The 21417-nt window shown below is 40.6% G+C and overlaps 1 protein-coding gene across 1 annotated transcript; it reads left to right on the top strand.

Annotated features, from left to right (window-relative positions):
* Positions 1–358: 358 nt before the first annotated feature.
* Positions 359–20087, top strand: LOC311054407 (uncharacterized protein; the record flags this gene model as incomplete). Its single annotated transcript, XM_084070361.1, has 28 exons — positions 359–414; positions 795–843; positions 937–984; positions 1607–1689; positions 1796–1848; positions 2309–2327; positions 2671–2714; positions 2810–2850; positions 3347–5132; positions 5382–6027; positions 6169–6418; positions 6692–6961; positions 8073–8235; positions 8762–8829; positions 9219–9317; positions 10162–10277; positions 10583–10673; positions 11361–11477; positions 11566–11653; positions 11736–11801; positions 14264–14303; positions 14544–14648; positions 15247–15347; positions 16155–16217; positions 16698–16807; positions 17769–17890; positions 19129–19254; positions 19991–20087. The coding sequence occupies exons 1-28, from the start codon at positions 374–376 to the stop codon at positions 20085–20087; spliced, it is 4902 nt and encodes a 1633-aa protein (XP_083926487.1). The 5' UTR covers positions 359–373.
* Positions 20088–21417: the final 1330 nt, after the last annotated feature.

Below are 21417 nucleotides of genomic sequence, written 5' to 3' on the forward strand. Positions count from 1 at the left end.
TCTATGTGTTCATTTTGTACAATGTCATATACAGGCCCGTTCTACCCAAACTATCATCGATCATCTAGCTGGGCACCCCCTGGAACCCCCTCAAGTTCCCCTGGGTGTCCCCAGACCCCACATTATGAGAACCAGTGACATGAGCATGTCTCTGATTATGATTTATATTACTGATTTCCTTAAGTGTTTTGACATGTAGATGCATTGATTTAACATGAGCATAACAGCCATTTATGCCAAAACTATTCACAGCAAATTAGACCAAAATGTTGCCTTCTTCAGCCTTACTGATCCATGTCAACTGTCAAGTGATTGGTTGGTAATATCAGGTTCTTCTCCGACTCCTTTTTGGTTTCCCTTCCCACAGTTGAAGATGGAGCCACATGATGAGGATGCTGCTGCGAGGGGCAATGTGTGAGTGGCAGGGTTGTGGTGTTTTGAAAAGGCATTTAATCTTTGGTATTATTAGTGCAATGTAGTATCACCACTTAATTAAAGATGGCCCACGTAAAGTTCCTGGGAGGGTGTTAATTTCCTATCATGCTTTGATCCACAATCTGGCCCAGGGGAAAAGGTTTAACGGTGCAGCAAGCGATATTTGTTTGTTAATATAAGTGCGCTTTATTCTGACGGTAATCATTACTATAGTGTTGTTCATTGCTCCAGCTCTTGTTGTGTAAACAGAAAAAAAACCTTTTCAGGTCAGGATACCAGTTTACCAAGTACAGTTGTAACTCAGGTCTGTGTTACTAAGACTGGAGGGTTTATGTGGTTCGATGTGATGTTTTCTTCAGTTACAGTGACACGGTTGGCCCAAAAAAGCCCAGGCGACGCCTGTCATCGGTCAGTGCTACATGTTGTGATGTCTATTAATTGTTCTTTTTTTCTAATCATAAAACCGACACATTTTATAATGAGCTTTTTTTTTTCTTCCAGATTTTAAAAACCCCAAGGGTCTCTGTCAAAGAGAGTGTGGCACTCCAGGTATAAAGGCTCTTTTGTTTTACATTTTGGTCTCTTTGGCTTTTATGACCAATTTACTCTCAATGGATCACTGACAATATTGGCATACAGTGCTTTTTCCATCAAATCACCAACAAATTGTCTTCTTTATTCAATCCAATCAAGCCTGTCCCTCATTCCATGTAAACCATAACTGTGGTACTCCTATACTTGAGTATGAACAACATGCATATGAGTGTTTCCCCTCTATGCATTAAGCAGTGGCTGGCCGCCACCCCTTAACTCTGGCCGCCACAGTATGATCTTTTTCAAAAAAGAAAAAAACTGCTTTTTAGAGTACTTACTCCACCACTGTCTTTTTTGTTATGTATGACAGTTTGTCTTTATGTCGGCGTGCGCACACACTGCATATTGTAGCCTATCTTATCGTATATTGTAAAACTGTTCCATTTATTATTTTATAAACATTTTAAAATGGTGAAAATAGCCGATCGGCTATTTTCACTACTTCTATGTGACACTTTTGTATGATAAAGTAGGGCATTCATTTACGGACAAACATAAAAAGTTAAAATATGGGGATAACAAGGTTTCTGTCCAATGAAAACGATACTCACGGTTTTAAAATGTTCTCTATTTAAAGGTGGAGGTCGCCAAAGCTGTGGACAAGAGGCTCTCAAGAAGAGTCAGTTTTGCCCCGGCCAATAATGTTCTTCTGTTTTCAGAGTGAGATTCTAGAACATATTCTTTCAGTGTTCATTTCCCAAGTTTTTGCCCCCCGCCCCCATCAAGACATTGTTAGTTGACATTCTTTCTCTTTTTGCATTTACAGTGATACTGAAGATGGAACTGCTGTCTGCAGTTCTCTACACACCCTATCAACAAGTAAGTGTTGTATGCAAGGGCTAATCAATGGGGAGCAGGTCATTATTGACAAATGCACCCCAACAGGGTGATTAGACCTGACATGAAGCAGAGGGGTCTCATCACACTGGAGGAGACAGATGATGTATAAATAATAAATTGTGGAATATCCTCTGTATCTTGTGTCCAGCTAATCTGCTGGATATTTTCTCGAAAAAACATCTGAACATGTAACATGACACAAACCGCTATGATTGTCCATGAAAGTAGACAAACAATTGAATCTGGAGTATTGATTTTATGTGTTGTAAAAAGTTCATATTTCTTTGTTGTTCTGCACATAATAGCTGACTGGGTCCGCATAATTAGATTTTAATTGAGATGAGTGATAGTGGTGCGTCTAAAAAGTAAGCTGACCTGCCCATCACTAACTTTACATTTCAGTTAACATTTTTTCAAATGTTTTTTCCCATTGCTGCAGCAGATAACTCTGATGGGAGGTAAGTTGATTTAACTGAGTCCTTTCTAAACTTTCTACATTTCGGATTGATTAACTGTGACCAGCTAAACTTAATGCAAACCTCCGAGAAACATTCATGTCAAGGTCCTGGAAATTGATAGGCATTTGGCCAAGGATCCCTATAATTTCAGGGACCTGCATAAGAAAAGATTTGTCAAGCACTTGTTTTTCTGCCGTAAAAAAAAAAACTGTATTTAAACTGTTCCTTGTTTTGCTGGGGATCCCCTGGAACCTCCAAGGACCCCTGGAGGTCCCCAGACCACACTTGAGAACCAGTGTTCTATAGGAAGAGTAATATTCAAGGTTTTGTTTTTATGCCTTAGGGTCCAGGTGGCCATCACTGATAAAGGAGCTCAACCCCTCACAGGTAAATTGCTTTTATAAATGTGTTTGCACATTTTGTCTGTCTTGCATTTAATACCGTGACATGTTATACTATTAAAAATCCTGCTTTTTATTTAGATATGGAAACCCCTCTACATGAAGCTCAACAAAGAACTAAGGTCAGCCTTATGTAAAATATCCATATTTGCTATGGAAGTAAATTTCATAACTATGAAGAAATTACCATACACTATGTATTAATTCAGTCCCACTCTTCAGTCTGCTATTACATTTTTCATAACCTATTCAGTTGTAAAAAAACACAACTTGGCCTAAGGCATTGAGTCCCACCTTTTCTGGATCACTGCCCAATTGAAAATCTTGGAAGTGTTCGCGGCCCACCCATCTGACCACTGATCACATGCTGCCGTGTTATGAAATGATGGGTGGGCCGCGTGCAATTTCAGAGCATGTTTATTTTAATCGATTCGATCGATTAACCAACATGGTATACTTAAATTCCTGTTTGACCCATTAAGACCAGGAAAGCATCTGTAATTTTAGATTTAACCATTATCTTAACTTTGGCTATTCAAAAATAGCAGGTATACAAACTCATGTCAAGTGCCCCAAATGTGAGCATGCATTTATTTATGCTGTCACTGTCTTCATCAGGAGATGTTCGGAGTCTACCAAGATCCCCAAGATGACTATGGAGAAAGGACAATGATGTTTGATGGAGATGGTGCTGAATATATGGATATGACCCACTGCCACACTGTTTTCATTGATGATGATGATTTGGAACCACATGCCGATTTTCCTGAATTTAACTTAAACATGCCTACTCGTAGAAATATGGATTTTACCTTCTCCATTTCAAATAGAGAAGCTGAGACTGTACCTCCTTTAAAAATATCCTCATCAGACCATGGCTTGCATCCAGATTCAGAATTTGAAAACGTCCTCGCTTATCCTGTGACCAAAGTGGTGCACAGTGCTGCAGCATCCCTGCAAGATCAGACCAGAGCTCAAGCAGCCGTTGATGATCCAACCTCCTTCCTCGCTAAGATCAGAATGAGAAGATCAGGTGTGGATAAGGAGAATCAGCGTCCAATCTTTACATCAACTATGATGGAGCAGAAACAAGGTCGAAGTAGTAACATTGAAAAATCCCCCTTAGCCAGCAATGTCTTTGAGTCTGACATGGAGTTCACAATGTCTCAAACTAGGGCAGGGCTGAGTGCTTCAAAAGATTACATCGGAATGGAAGGTGCAAGGCACGTTACTGCTGAATCTGATGACATCATGGATATAACAAAGAGCCAGACGGTTGCCATCGATGCCAAAATGTTTGATACAGTCCCTCTGCAGAACAAGAAACAAATGCGTCTGTCCATCAGGACGACTTCCAACACAACTTGCAATGAATTTGAAATGGACATGACAAGAAGCCAGACAGTTGCCATCAATGCTGAATCTGCTGACATGGACATGACAAGAAGCCAGACAGTTGCAATTGATGCAGAAAGAGTCTATCAGTATTCCATCAAAGACCGAAAGAGTCTGGCATCCATGGCCTTAATGACGCCTTCCAACACAACTTGCAATGAATTTGACATGGACATGACAAGAAGCCAGACGGTTGCCATTGATGCCGCAAGAGTCTATCCATATGCTGTCACAAAACGAAAGGGTCTGACCTTCATGACAGATTACAACAAAACTTGCAATGAATTTGACATGGACCTGACAAGAAGCCAGACGGTTGCCATCAATGCTGAATTTGCTGACATGAACATGACAAGAAACCAGACGGTTGTCTTTCAAGCTGAATCTGCTGATATGGACATGACAAGAAACCAGACGGTTGCCATGATAGCTGAACCGGACGACATGGACATGACACGATGCCAGACAGTTTCCATTGATGCTGAAAAAGTCTATCCATATCCCATCAAAGACCGAAAGAGTCTGGCATTCATGGCCTTAATGACCCCTTCCAGCAAAACTTGCAATGAATTTGACCTGGACATGACAAGAAGCCAGACAGTTGCCATCAATGCTGAATCTGCTCACATGGACATGACACGATGCCAGACAGTTGCCATCAATGCTGAATCTGCTGACATGGACATGACACGATGCCACACAGTTGCCATTGATGCTGAAAAAATATATCCATATCCCATCAAAACCCGAAAGAGTCTGACCTTCATAACGGCTTCCCAACCAGCTGATGATGCCTCGAACGACGGTCGTTGCATGCATCATATGACTAAAGAAATGGCGACATTGAACAGAACAGAAGATGATTCTGATGACATGGAGTTAACATGTCAAACTGGGGTTGTCGAAGCAAAACACCTTGACACTTTATCCTCCACAGAAATTGCCTCTCAGAATATTTCCCATTTCCCCCAAAGGAACAAAACCTCGGCTGAAGAAACTAAGAAGACGGGTCACATGTTTTATTTGGACGATATGGAGCAGAACTGAAGTCAGACAAATGCTGTTGTCGCTGAAACCACAACAATGGGGAAACGTGCTCCTCCCACTAATCGGGCAGAATGTGTTGAAATGATTAATCAATTTGGGAACCAAGGCCTCAGTCATGTCACTTTCATGCCTCTTGAGCTGGATATGACAAGAAGCCAAAATGTTGCTATTGACTCAACAATTGACTATTGTCCATACACATGCACTGCAGATCATGTGACTGAGAAAAGTGGTAACCTTGACTGCCCTCAGACGAGCGTGCCATCTGCGCACCTTTCAAGAGACAAACGCAGCAGTCGAGCGCAGGTTTTAGCATTACTTACTTTAGACTACAAGAATAACACTCTAGATCGACCTACAGAACTAAGAGACAAAGAAGTGGCAAATATCTCATTGTCTGCCAGTGTGTTGATGGAAGAAGGTTGTGAAATGGCCTGGACCAAATCCCAGACGATGCCATTTGAACAGGTGGATGTAACCTGTCATGGAAGAGAAACGGTTACAATTCCACATTCTCTTGAGTCGGAGGAAATGCACCAGAGTACAGATCCTGACCTGAGTCAAGAAAATGCCTCTTCAGCACACGGATCAGAAAGCTCAGCCGCTTCTGGTCCCGCACTACACACAGTTGAGCGATGTTCATCAGATGCCAAGACCAAACCACTGACTTTAATAGACCTGCTGTCCAAGTTAAAGCGTGTAAGCCTTAGCCTTAAGAATGAGCCCAGTAAAATGTTGACCATGGCCAGCAGCACTACACCTGTATCTCATTTGGAGCAGGCCTTGGATACAAACGCCACAGAGCGCATATCACTGCCCGTTGTGGAACCTGATTCTGAAGCTGCACAGAATGACAGGTATGCCTGTCACAATTGTTATATCACCTCATTAATAATTTATTTTGTAGAATCGTTTCCATTCATCTCATTGGCAGAGCATTTTTATTTATACTATGTTCAAAGCCAAAAACAAAAATATTGTTCATGGTGGTTTTGCAGGGCCACTGACGGGGAAGACGAAGTGCAGTGTGAGCGTTTCCCTCCAGAGGAACGGTCCGCTGTAACGGCTCCTCTGAACCTGAAGAGTAAACGTCTCACATCCAGGCTGTCCATGGGCTGCTTCACGCCCAAACTGCCACAGAGAAACAAGCCATCACAAACCAACCGGCTGGAATCTTGCACTACAAGACAAACCAGCTCTCAGGCCACCAAGGACACCTATCAGCTGAGCAGCGACGTGCTGATGCAGGTAGGGTTGCGACTAACGCTGTTTTCTTAGCCATTATTCCTATAGATTATAATTACCACTTTTTTGATTAAAGGAAATAATCGAGGAAAGTTACATGGTGCAGCTTGGTGCAGCCAAGTCATTTTATAGTGAAACGTGAAAACAAGCTAGCGGCGCATTGTGAGCTTGTGAACTGCTATTTTCATGTTTTTGCCTATGCCTGCCCAAAATGGGGATTGATTATTAAATGATGATAAGCAATTAACTTACTTTCATTAACTGTTGCACCCCTAGATGAAGGAATGTCATGGTGGCATTCATGACGAAGTTCTACCCAACTGGCCGGACCACGAGGATTTTTCAGAGACCCTGGAGGTTGAAGCCCCCCAGGGGAATGGTGAGGAACGACAGCCTCTCCGAGGACGTGACATGGGCAATGACTTGGAGTTTGACATTCTTGACGAGGTCGTCCCCAGCGTTGTTCAACACAAGAACGCATCCCTGTCAGAACATGGTCATGAAGATGAAAAGAGAAGGCCATCCATTGACAGCATCCAGGAGATGGTAGGTCAAATCAGAGAACAGTATATTCGAATATAGTTGCTGTCGGGCAGAAACCTCTTCCTGTTATGTTTTGTTTTTGTAAATGAATGCCTTACTTTGTTGCGAACGCGGAAGGAGGCCTCCGCCCAAGTGGAGCTTACTATGAAAGTCTGCTCGGCTTGTGTGTGTGTGTATCTGTCTGTCTGTGTGCAGTGCACTGCCTGGGTGCGGCCGACAGAGGGCGCCAGAGTGCAGCTGCAGTCAAAACACAAACACACACACACACACACACACACACACACACACAGTCCGTAAATACACAATATTTTCGAGCTGCGTTCGCGCGTCTTACTTGTCATACTACAGTGTCACACAAAAATGGCAGATCTACAAGCTCAAAGCGTGTCGCACCGCAATGTTTTTTGAGCTTGTAGATATATTTTTAGATTATATATATATATATACCGCAACGATATCTCAACCAGTTGCAAGAAATTGCAGTGGTCTGGACTGACCGTTGCATACCGGTGCCATTTAGGGATAATGGCACTAATAATTGCAAGTAGGGATGTTCGATATTGATGATCGATTTTTATCAATATCAGATATACCGACTTTGTCCAACTCCTAATTTCCGATACCGATATATGCAGGCCTTTTCACCAAAAGTCAACTAATTGTCAGGTAATAACATCACATAAAATGGCTATAATGTCAATCTAAATCTAATATAATACAGTTGTTAGGTTTTCAATAAAGTGAGTCCCGGGACCCACTGGTGGTCATTTGAATGATTAGATTAGATGTTGGCCTATTTGACAGTGCAGAAGCATGATTGCTTTGATGCCTATAGCATTACTAACGAGTGTCAGCTGGACACACACACCTGCCCTCTGCAGCAATATGATTAAGGATTACTGTGATTATGGTAAGCTCACATTTCATATCATACAGCAGGAACTCCTTTTTTTTTTTATACCGATAGATTTCACGATAATATCGTGAGGCCGATTATATAGGACATCCCTAATTGCAAGTAGTTGCAGTTGCAAGGAGTTGCATTGGTGTGGACTGGCCTTTACTTGTGAATGACTATCAAGCCCTTTTTTTGGGGGTCTTTTATTCTCTCCAGGTACCATCTGTTGTGAGTGACCGTATCAGAACTGCAGCTTCAGGCATCATTACTCAACCCATAGACACTGCAGCTTCAGGCATCATTACACAGCCCATAGATTCTTCCAACAGTAGCAGCATGGCCAGTCTTGGATTGGAAGCAGAAGAGTCCAGTTTTCAAAGTAAATGGATATATGTTTTTATTGCTCTACTCTACTCCTGTGGTTCTTAATCTGTAGATTGGGGCCCCCAGGGTCCCCACATGATTTTGGGGGGGTCCCCAGATGACCGTGAAGTGACAATTTAAGGACTTCTAAGACCTTTTAACACCACAAAGGAATAAGACCATTTCTGCATCAAAAAGAATCAACAAACTATACTATATAAACTGTTCAAACATTGGCCAAATTGTCAAATAATATAAGGAGGCAAAATGTTAGAAATAATAGCCACCCTACAGCTCACAACGCCGAGGTGTTGTGAGATCTGTTTTCACAATATCTGTGAGATCTGTTGTTTTCACAAGATCTGTGGAACGGAGTCAAACAAAATTGAATGCCCCGACTCCAAGGGTCGCTAGTTCAGATATGATTATTTTGGGGTTTCACTGCCTAAAAAGGTTGAGAACCACTGCTCTACTCCACCTTGTCTTTTTAATACAGCGTACTCCTGTGTTGTAGATATTTTTTATTTTTTTTATTTTTTCAGGTTTCAAACCAAGCCTGGTTGAATCCCATCTTGAAGATATTACTGACTGGGGTAATACCTTACATAAGGTAACCTATATTTCTGTTGCTAAACGTTAAGTTGTGGCTGGATCCAGTGTAGTTATTATTTAGTCACAAGCTCATGTTAATACTTTTCATTGATTCAATAGTTATAAAACCCACAGACACTCTTAACCACTTCACTTTAGCACATCTATTCTACAAGCTCACAACACGCTGTGCTGTGTTGTGAGCTTGTTCATCTGCTGCTTTTACATCTGCCATTCACTATTTGTGAAAAAGTTTTGAAAGATTTTGCCATTTTCACTATTTGTGAAAAGTTTTGAAAGATTTTGCTTATAATGTGCCCAAAACAGGAATGCCATGTTGAAAGTGGGTAATTGTTTCAAACCTCCATTTCATTTAGATATAATTTAATTTAGTATGTTCTGTTACAGAAACTGGAGAATGAAAACATAACAATGTTGGAGTTTTTCAAATGTTTCGGTGTTGACTTTGCCTTCTATAACCATCGGCAGAGTGTCACTACTGCAAAGGTATGTTTGTCAAACCATATAATTATTTCCCAAACAAATGGCTCGGGACGCAATTTCTTTTATGGGTCACGAGTAAATATTTGCTACAAAGTTTTTGTATTTCAAAAGATTTTCAAAATCTAATGTTTCAGAAATGGGAAATGTATGTACGAAATCGCAAATTCTATACATTTTATATACTTAAAGCCTCACCACGTGACTTTCTTTTAATGCATAAAATGTAATTGTGACCAATCTGTATGGTGCAGTACAGTATGTTAATAGAATATAACTTATACAATTGTGGTTGTATTTTGTCTCCCTGCTCTTCTATAGAGACATTTAGATCGTGTCAAATGTCATGTCTCACCTAGACACAGGATCTGACACAAATTCTGACCCAACGGTCAAGATTCAATTTATCCCCTGAGCAAGCAGGCAGGCTGGCTCTATAGAGCGTGCCAAAATTCCTGAAAGGGGCGTCAACAAGTGTCTTTTGGTAGCGGCGGACATCTTTGAGGGGTAAAAACCAGGTTGACTTAACATTGCCCAATGCCAACGCCCCCCGTGGTGACGACACGTTGGCACGCTCTATAGGCTCAATAGTAAAAATGTCAGCACTTGCGCAGGAAACTGACCGTGTTCAAATCCAGGGTAGTGAAAATGGCAATGTGACAGGTTTTGAGCTGATAGATTGGCTATTTTCACTAGTTTGAGTCCTGGGGAGACATCAAATTTCCCTTTTTTAGATCGCGAGCAAAAAGGTTTGGGAAACACTGAACTATAACACTCTAATGTTGACCAAATATAATGGCAATACTGGTATAGTCATGTGAATACTTATTATTACTTATTTTTTGTATAGCTTGCTTCTGATCTGGATTGCAAACCAGAGGATCTGCTCAGACAGCGCCACATCAGCCGTCCTAAAGAGATCGTATATGAGAAGGACTACAACCACCTTGCAGAGACGATGGAGGGGTTTGTTTTGAAAATGTTGTAAACAGTTGAGAAAGGTGTACAGTTTATCGTTGCTGTTGGGCAGCATATTTTAACTTTATTTTTGTAAATGAATGCCCTACTTTGTCATACTACAGTGTCAGACAAAAGTAGCAAAAATAGCCGATCTACAAAGCTCAAAGCGTGTTGGCGTGCCTTGAGATTGTAGATCTGCCATTTCTATATTTGAATCCTGAAAAAGACGTGTGTGTACTGTACTTTATCCATGTGACCTCGATACGTTCTTCTGGCAACTCTCAAACCCCCCCCCCCTTTGTTCTTCCCAGATTGGGGGTTCGAATGAAAGACAAAGATCGTCTCGTAAAGGATGTCAACAGACCTCTTTGGGAAGCAGTGAGAGACTTCTCGGAGAAAGAGGTACTACGTGTGTGTGTGTTTGTGTGTGTGTGTGTGTGTGTTAACTTACGCACTCGGGTATGCAAGCCTCAGAGGCATCAACACGGTCTTCTTTGATTGTGCGTAATTATGTCTTATTGTTGCTGTCGGGCAGAAACCTTACATTTCAAATTTGTTTGTTAATGCATAGCGGCATGTTTTGTAGATTGGCCAATAGAAAAAAGAAACTTTTGTGGACATGCAAGGTTACTGCCTGACAGCAATGATATAATGTGCCCCTTATACAATGTGGAAAGTCATTAAGCCAGCAGTGTGAATAGCTGCTGTAGACGGATGTGCCAAAGTGAAATGACTCACTAGGGGTACAACTATCCATTGTTTTCTTAGCGATTATTCTATAGATGATTTCTTGATTATAGTCGAGAAGCGCATTTGTTTAAAATAACAAACTTAAAGTGAAAAAAAAAAGTTTTTATAATCGACTAAATTGAATTAGTCTGATTAACCAAAGCTGTTTATAGCTGATTTACAAGCTCAACATACGTGGCATTGCAACACACTGAGCTTGTAGATCTGTTGTGCACATGACTGTATTTAAACCAAGAGACGTGTTTGGAGGAGATGTACTGGTTACGGCTTTCAAAGGGCTAAGGAAGTTTTTTTTTTTAAACACGCCTAATCCTCACTGTATCCTCTTTACTGTCTCAGCTCCAATGTTTTGGTGCAAAACTGAAAGAGAAAAGCAAATTCTTCAGAAGAAGAGCCAAGGTTCAGTCGCATGAAATGAAAGAGGCCTTGTACTCGAAGCTTCACCACGCCCATCAGGTAAGAGCCACTACATTATATAATATTTTAGATGTTATCCATTTGAGTACATTTCTATTTGATTAAATGTGTGCCATCAACCTTCAAGGAGGAGCTGCAGAAGTTGAGAGTAAAAAATATAGAGGCGGATGAGATGCTGAAAAGTTTGGACGACTGTATTCATGACTTACAAACCGGTAGGTCACATTTGAAATGTACCAAGCACCAGCCGCTATGTTGTGATAGTGTGACACTAAGTTTATTTAATTTCACCTTTAGAGCTTGATGCAGTTGAAGGAAATGACTTGAATATCAGTGGACCAACATTGGCGTCGAGGCAACAAGGTCATTTTGTTTCAAATATTTTTATTGTGAAGCACAAGTTATAGTTGTACATTTAGCTTCCTTTTTTTTTTTTTAAACAAAAACAAACAGACATAAACACAAAACAGACAGGTAACATGAAAAAAAAAAAAAAAACTTAAGCAAAAAACAAAGGGACCCTCCCGCCTCCCCTCCCCCTCCCCCGAAGTGCTGCCCCAGATTACGTGCGACACGGGTCATCCACAAGGATTAGCCTTTCAACCTTTAAGAAAGGAGACTAAAGGCTTCCAAATCTTTTCAAAATCTTTCAGTTTATCTTTGAGTATATATCTGATTCTTTCTAAATGTAAGGACTCTGTCATCTCGTTCAGCCAGAGTTTGATTGTGGGGGTCTCTTTCTTCTTCCAAAATAAAAGTATCAATTTTTTTGCAGCAATAAGGCCATATGAAAGAAGGCGTTGTTGAGGTAGTTGTAGTTTCTTCATCCCTTCTGACACCCCCAGGATGACTAACACTGGGTCTGGATCTATCTCTACCTCTAGTATATTGGAAAATAGTCTGAATATCTCTATCCAGAAATTCTGTAGGTTGGGACACAGGGCATAACTGTGCAGTAGCGTTGCATCTGCTGATTTGCACTTATCACATTGGGGGGAGGTGTCTGGGAATATTTTGTGTAATTTTACTTTTGAGTAGTGTAACCTATGTAATATTTTGAATTGTATTAAACAATGGCGTGCATTAATCGAACAAGTATGTATGTATTCCATACTGCTATCCCAGATGTCTTCAGTCAGTTGTACGCCCAGTTCCGCCTCCCAGTTGGCTTTAATAGAGTCAGTCGAGACCGGAGTCATGTTATGTAAGGTGTCATACAAAAAAGAAACGATGCGTCTAGTCTCAGCTGCATGACTTAAACACCCATCCAATTTGTCTGGCCTTGCTAATTCAAAACCAGGAATATATTTTCTCACATAACTCCTAATCTGTAGGTATCTAAAGAAATCTCGTTGCGGGAGGCCGTACTTCTCTTTTAACTGTATAAAGGAAGCAAATACCCCGTCCACATATAGATTTTTAATGCAAATTATTCCTTTCTCCTTCCAGTCAAGGAAAGCACCATCTAGCTTAGAAGGGGCGAACGAGGGATTTGCTGCAATGGGTAGCAAAAACGACATTGCCCTAAGCTTGAAGTGATTTGTGACTTGTCTCCAAATACGTATAGTGTTATAAATGATCGGATTATAATTGTATATCTTTTTGTGTAGTAATACCGGTGATAAAATGACTGCCCCTATGGTAAACGGTAGACAATCCTCTCACTCCATTTCCAATCCATCGGGCAGCAATGCTGTATCATCCAACCAATAGGAGAGGGATCGAATACCAGTGGACCAGTAATAGTGGCAAAAATTTGGAAGAGACAACCCCCCATTAATTTTGGACTTGCAAAGATGAGCCTTCCCTATTCTATGTGTTTTGTAATCCCAAACAAAATCAAGAATAATGGAATCCAATCGTTTGAAGAATGCTTTAGTAATGAATACAGGGATGTTCTGGAGTATATATAGCAGCTGTGGAAGAAATACCATCTTTACAGCATTTACTCTCCCCACCATAGAGAGAGGAAGTGTTCTCCAAAACTGGATGTTATTCTTAAGTTTGTCTATCAAGGGGTCCAAATTAGCTTTAGATAGTGAGTTATAATCTTTAGTGATGATTATTCCAAGGTATTTAAACCTTTCCTTTGCCACTTTAAAAGGAAGTTGTGGTAGCCATTCCTTATCTATACTATGGATTGGCATAAGTTCGCTCTTCCCCCAGTTGACTCTATATCCTGCGAATGTTCCAAATTGATTGATCAAAGCCAAAACTGCCGCCATTGATGTCTGTGGTTGCGTTATAAAGAGGATAATATCATCTGCATAAAGTGAAATCTTATTAACAGTGTAATTTGTGTTATAACCATGAATGTCTGGGTGCGTTCGGACCCTTTCAGCAAGCGGTTCGATTGCTAGCGCGAAGAGCAGCAGGCTCAAAACGCAACCCTGTTTTGTCCCACGCTTTAGTCTGAAAGTAGTGGAAAGAGTCTGATTGGTCAGTATTTTGGCACTGGGGTTGTTATATAATACTTTTATCCAAGAAATAAAACTATCTCCCATTCCAAATTTTTCAAGGACTGCGAATAAGTAGGCAAATTCCACTTGATCAAACGCTTTTTCCGCATCTAATGACAGTATCGTGAGCTCTTCATCGGGATGACGTGAGGTGTGCATGATGTTAAATAGTCGCCGCAAATTAAAAAAAGAATTTCTCTGGGGGAACAAGGTCATTTTGGATACCAATTATTCTCTGCGACTTGGTTTTCAATTTCTATGTACTGTACCAGTACTCCCACACTCTTAGTGCGCTTTCAACAGGATTGTAAAATTGCTACGAATCTTTATTACATTGCAGATATTAATATTTTATTTTTACCATAGAATTGGAGACTGTCAAAAGGAAGTTGGCTGATGGTGAAAGGTAGGTTGAACCTGCCGTAGCATAACGTCTTTGTCGGGTGGAAACTCTGAGATTTGGTTAAAATATAAAGTTTGTTGCAAATAAAATGTATTATTGTTAATTTACGAAAAAACACAAAAGTTAAAATATGGAAATGAGAGGTTTCTGCCCGACGGCAACGATAATTAAAAACGGCCTCTTCATGATCGTTTTCACAAGGAATTTAGTCAATGAGATTTATTTTGTTTGTTTCTGCCACAGGGAAATGTTTGAGCTGGTGCTGGAGAACAAGCAGAACAAGGACAAGCTGACCAGGCTGAAAGCTGAGACCGGCCAGCTTCAGAACCACTGCACCACTCTGGAAATGTCAGTCTGATGGATGTTCACATTTCACAGCAACTGACTTTGAATTTGAAATAGTTCAACTAATTTGTGGCAACATTGGTTTCTCCAGTGTCGTCGTAAAGTACTGTACTTAAGTACATTCTTCTGGTATTTTTACTTTACTGGAGACTTTACTTGTGAAACGGGACATTCTGCATAATGAGTACTTTTTACTTTTGACATTCTGCATAATGAGTACTTTCTACTTTTGATACTTTAAGTCAATTTTTCATACCAATACTTTGTACTTTTACTCAAGCACATTTTAAATTCAGGACTTTTACTTGTAACAGAGTATTTCTTCATTGCAGTATTGATACTTTTACTCAGCGAAATAATTTATACTTTTTCCACCATGGTTTCTCCATAACCATAAGGGCAATCGCATAATTTCTTTCAGCTTTCGTTCAGTAAGATATCGTTGCTGTCGGGCAGAAACCTCCGATCTCCATATTCTTTTATTTCTTCTTTTTTTTTCCCCCTTAGTTTTGAGCTTGTCAATCTGCTATTTTTTTTATCCTGAAAAAGTAAGTTTTACACTCGACAGACACTCATTTCTCTTCTAATTTCTTCACTGCAGGTTGAATGAGTGGAAGCTGAAGGAGGAAACGGGGAACCATGCAGTGTACACGTTTGTGTACAACACCATGTACCTAGACGTGGAGTTTGAAGAGCCTCATGGTACGTTTGAGTAGCATCATGATAAGACGTCTGTTACCAGCAGAGGTTGATCTTGCCCTTCCGTTTACAATATTTAGGGATGTCCGATATTGGCTTTTATGCCCATTTACGACATCTACCGATGCAGGCTTTCTACTGGTACGCAGGCTTTTTTTCACCAAAACTAATGTCGGGCAACAACATCACATATCTCCTGTTGTGGAATTGTCCCACTGGATGCATTCATAAATGCATGCAATACTTTTAAAAAAAAATAACTACTTCAAAGTTGTGGAAAAACGTGCCAATATGTTTCCTCAAACAGTTAAACATATCGTATTGTTTTTATTTATTCATCTAATGTACCTCTAATTTGTAACATTTACTCAAGTAGGTGACTGTCCTCGAGTCTGAAATGCTTTTACTTGAGCATGTCCATTTTGTTTAGACTTTGTACTTTGTACAAATGCTGTACTTTTTACACAAATACAATTATTTGACAGCTTTATTAGATTATTAATACAAGCCACTTTATTGTAAAGACCCCATTTTATACTTTGGATATTTGAAAATGGCTCTAAAAGCTCATATGTCTCATCACGGCACGTTGTGAGCTTATAGATCTGCTATTTTAGAAAAAGCTGGACACATTTGAATTACTTTTACTTTGGTGCCAAAAGGACTTTTACTCAATAACATTTTTGAATTCAGGCCTTTACTTGTAAAAGTATTTTTATATTGTGGCATTGCTACTTTTAATCAGAGTGCTTCTTCCACAACTGGTGTCACTGTTAAATCTACTGGTGTGCTTGTTGAATTGTTTCTAAGGAGACCATACTGATGCATCTGAGCGGCGCATATCCAACATCACGTTGACACTGAAACTGGACGGTAAGGCGGTCAAATAGTAGCTACAGTCAAATGACATTGTCTGATTCACCCTGCCTTTCTGTGTGTCACAATTCTGGTTCTCAGCTTAACTCTTAACCTTTGTATCAGACAGTGTGAATATTGTGTTTGTTTCAGAGTCAGACTATGAGCTGGGCGATGTGACAGTGCTAACAGGATATTTATGGACCAATATTTGATGTCGTCGTAGTGTCCCATTTTCTCTAAATGTCCATAATTAGTACAATTTTAGCAGTGTTATTCACAAGTCTGATTGCGCATCGATGTTTTTATTTGCTGATCACAAAGTTACAGGGGAAGCAATAGAGATGAGTTTGAAATATTTTCCACACATTAATCTTGTATATGTATTTTTCTGTGTGCCCCATGTATCTTGTGTTCTCTCGTAGCGTATAAACGTCTTGTTGGGCTGGACTGAATACACTTGCAGTACTTAATAACTTGTTTTGTTTTTTTATGTAGATAAGAAGTCAAAGTGTCACGCCCGGCTTATTCACAAACTGCTGGCCCAGTACATTGAGGGAAACTCTGCACTGAAGGAAAAGTATCCAACCCGTCGATACATCCCAGAGGTAAGTGTAAATGGAAGGTAAAGACCAGAACTCTTATTTCACTACATACTGTGTGCTTCACTTAACTTGATGCTCGGCTCAATGCATCCTTGAAGCCTCTTTCTTGGTTATACTGTACTTTCTTGCTGTCGGGCAGAAACCTCTGTATTTCAACCTTTGTAATGCACTACTTCGTCATGCTACAGTGTCAAGCAAAAACGGCTGATCTAAAAGCTCAACGTATAGTGATGCGACACGTGAGCAGGTAGATCTGCTATTTGTATTTTTTTTTGTGAAGGTGGTCAAGTCTGTGGCCTTAATAATTATTGAACCAATGAAAACTATAACAAGAGCTTGTGACTAAATATCCACATTGGAGCCATTGGAACACAGGTTCTCTCCCATTTCCTGAAAAGAAACGGTTTTGGACATGCAAGGTTTCCACCCCGACAGCGGCGACTTGTTGGTTCCAGTGGTGGAAAAAGTACTGAGATATTTTACTTAAGTAAAAGTGTTCAAAACGTTACTTGAGTAAAAGTATTGGCATCAAAACGTTACTTGAGTAAAAGTATTTGCATCAAAATATACTTAAAAGTACTAAAATGTTTGAAAATAGCAGATCTACAAGCTCAAGTAGATTGGTTATTTTCAAATATTCATGTATAAATGTATGTATAAAATAGGCCTAAAGTGATTAATGTGTGTTTTATAATTTATAAAATAGGCCTAAAGTGATTAATGTGTGTTTTATAATATAATAATTTATATTATGCAAAGTAACTAAAGTTTTCAAACAATTGTAGTGGAATAAAAGTACAGTATTTGTGTCTGAGATGTAGCGGAAAGTAAAAAATACCTCAAAATTGTAGTGCAGCACTTGAGTAAATATACTTTGTTACTTTACACCATTGGTCGGTTCCCATGAAAATGTCTCGGAGCAAGATGTTTGCTCTACTGTCTCTTTCTCTGCTGTTCCATTCAGCTGCTTCACAGTGTGAGTGTGACTGTGGGTCGCTGCCGTCTGCTGGGGCTGGAGGTGGACCTGATGGCCAAGTGGGGCGCTCAGAGGCTGAACCTGCTGGAAATCAGCTGTGTGGACACACAGTAAGAATTACTTCTAAATGGGAATGACCACTAATGAAAACTTAGTAGGATAAGTGTGGTTCTCAACATGGATATAGAAACTTGGATACCTCATTGGCCTCTGCAGTTCATTGGAGTGACCTGTATCGCGGCCGCCATTTTGGAGAAGGCAAGCTTCGTGACTACTGGCCAATTACAGCGAGTCTTTTCCGGGACTTTTCAGAATCTAGTTGTATAAAAATATAACAGGATATTTTTATAAAACTAAATTATGTCAAGTCCCGGAAAAGACGCGCTGTGATTGGCCAGCAGTCAGGAAGCTTGCCTTCTCCAAAATGACACCCGAGATACAGAACCGGAGGAGGCGTCTACCTTTTTATGTCTATGGTTCTCAACCTGTGGGCTGGGGCGCCCACTTAACGATTTTAATAATATATCGTTGCTGTCGGGCAGAAACATCTTGTCTCCCCATTTTAACTTTTTGTGTTTTTTTTTGTTGTAATTTAATGCCATACTACAGCATCACACAAGTATCAAAAATAGGTCTGCAAGCTCGAAATGTGGCCCAATGATGCGTTTTGATCTTGCAGATTTGCTACTTTGCTGTATTCAGTTTTGGGCAGGAGTTTTCCACCCGACAGACTATATTTAAAAAGTGATATCAATGATAATATAACGTTAACATCCAACCGCCACATTCATTATAATCCTATTTATAGATCCGCACCGCAGGGATGCACATGGGATTCTATATGGATACGTACTAATGTCACAGATATAGTGACTGTTTACATCCATATCCATGGTAACAACAAGCCCTCTGTTATGAAAAGTTGCGATGTGAGAAAGTGAATGAAGACCTACTCAGTCGGTGGCAGGGTTAAGAACTTCAGTAAATCACTCCCACGCCAAACTGTTATTCCTCCCTTTTTGTTTTAAAAACTCCGTTAAGTTTCTCTCTCACTATAGCTGTTGGATGTGGAAGTAAGCATGTGTAGTAGGCGGCTAATTTGTGCCTGATGGAAAAATATGTAATATTACAATGCCACAAACGCCGATATTTTGTGCTTTTTAAAAGCTATAATAGGCCTATAGTAACTATATTATGAGTTAAGATGTCATTTATTTCCCGCATTATTTCACCTGCGGTTTATCCAATATGAATCACTAATTATATTTGCGCGGCTAAATCTGCATCTCTAGTTTGAGTACTTTGTCGGCCACTGCAAGTCACATACTATTGCATTTACTCCTTTCAGGGTGTGCCTGCTGTTCAGCAGTCTGAAGGCCTTCACCAAGTTCCAGCTGTCCATCGAGCTCACCTCCGACTACCCCCACTGCCCTGTTCACCTTCGCTCGTTCAAAAACCTCATAGGAAACACAACGTAAGTGTGGCCATTAAGAAGACTGGAAAATGTGCTCCCAATGTTCCAGGGACAGAAAATCAGTAACTTGGAACTAATTGAAAATGCCATGTTTCCATGATGCAGCACTACATTACACATGTAAAATACTGTATTGGACTTATATAATGTTGACTTGTACATGGAAGTTGCTATGCACTTTCACACACATCTGCATTTCAAATGCGCTGTAGGGTGGAACCTGTTTTCTGACCTCTTGATGAAATGACCTGTAATTTCCAGTCAAATGTCATCCACTTTCTGATATTAATTGGGACTCATCAACATCATTTAGAACTGGGGTCACAAGTTTTTCAGGCCAAGGACCCCTTAGCTGAGGGAAGAGATGAGGCAGGGACCCCCACTACATATGTATAAAATATCAGTGTTGTGTGAATTTAACCATTTTAAACTCTCAATACTTAGTGAACTTGACTTTTGGCTCGGTACTTGGTCTGCTCTTTATTTCCCTATACACCAAATCTCTTTTGTGAAAATAACCGATCTACATCTACTATTAGAGGAAAATGCCCCCCCAGAATAGGAATGCTAGGGTTCAAGTGTAAAAAGGAAACATTCTTATCACACAAACATTTGGCAGGGGTCCTGGACCCCCTGTTGAAGACTCATGATTAAGATATATTCTTAAGCCTATTCCAACCATGTCGTTAGTGCTTCTCAGGTGTGGATGTGATTGTTTTGATCCATGTTTCTGCAGGAGAAGTCGGCTTGAAGAGTTGGTGGCTTCGGTTGAACAGGGCAAAAACATGCTGACCAGAATTGTAAAGAGGATCAATGACTCTCTCCTATGCTGAGGTAACTTCATTGATAAAGACACAAGGTGTTAACAGCTGATTTTCAGCTATTTGGATCAGCTGCTCCTTATAGCAGTGGTTCTCAAAGTGGTAAATAAATGGTGCATTTTATATAGCGCTTTTATCCAAAGCGCTTTACATTGATTGTGCCATTCACCCATTCACACACACATTCATACACCGATGGCGGAGGAAACCATGCAAGGCACCAACCTGCTCATCGGGAGCAATTAGGGGTTCAGCGTCTTGCTCAAGGACACTTCGACACTAACTCTGGGGGAGCGCCCCAGCCCGGGATCGATCTGGGAACCTTGCGGTTTCCAGTTCACTCTACCCGGCCACTCTATGAGCCACCCCCGCCCCAGTGTGGGGTCCGGGTATACCCAGGGGTCCATGTGGGGGTTCCGGGGGGGCCGCACCAACATTTGTTAATATACCATCAAAATCAGTTTAACGATTCTCACCCTATGTAAAAAATAGCTGATCTATCGTGACACGTTGTGAGCTTGTAATCTGCTATTTAAACAAAAAAATCGAAAACTGATCTTGTAAGGGTGTCCCTGGCACAACAGGGGTCTGCAGCAAAATGCGTATTAATTTGGGGGTCCTTGACATGAACAAGTTTGAGTACCACCGCCTTGTAGTACACTGATCAAGTACCTCCTCAGGGTGAGAAGCCACAGGATCTTCAGTGGCCATGCTTAAAGTAACGCAGTGTTATCCCATTCCCAGGCCAGCTGGCAGACCACAATTACGGCACACAGGTGCCCCTCTACCCCAAACTAAACGATATCTTGCGGCCACGCCAGCCAGGCCGCCACCACTGTTAAACCTTCAGCCGACTGCCTACCTGCTATCGAAACCACAGCCTTATGGGAAAGCACATAGCGGGACCTCTAGACCTCCCCTTATGCCTTATCCGTTTGGTTGTTTACAAGGGCACGTCTCGGCAGGCAGCTTCACTTGGACACAGTTTAATCAATTCATATCGCGATTCGCTCCCACTTGTCAACGATTGGTATAATAAAAAATTCTCTAGATCAGATATGCGTTTAGGAGAGATTTGGACATTTCTGTCATGCTCCATACAGAGCCTCTCTGTGAGGAAGAATAATCTTCTTGCATCTGATAAATATTCTCAAATAGCCTGTTTTTGTGCTTCTATAGGTCAGGAAGAGGATCCCGAAGCCCCAACCTGAACCACTCTGAAGACTTATGTTTTTAAAGCACTTGTTGTAGCACTTTAATGTTTGTTATATCACTGAATAAAGCACAGTTGAAGCATTATACTGTTTGCAGATTTTTCCTTTCTTTACTTGACAGCAACTTT

Source organism: Gymnoscopelus microlampas, assembly GCF_963454915.1.
Source record: "Gymnoscopelus microlampas genome assembly, chromosome: 2".
Classification (NCBI taxonomy): domain Eukaryota; kingdom Metazoa; phylum Chordata; class Actinopteri; order Myctophiformes; family Myctophidae; genus Gymnoscopelus; species Gymnoscopelus microlampas.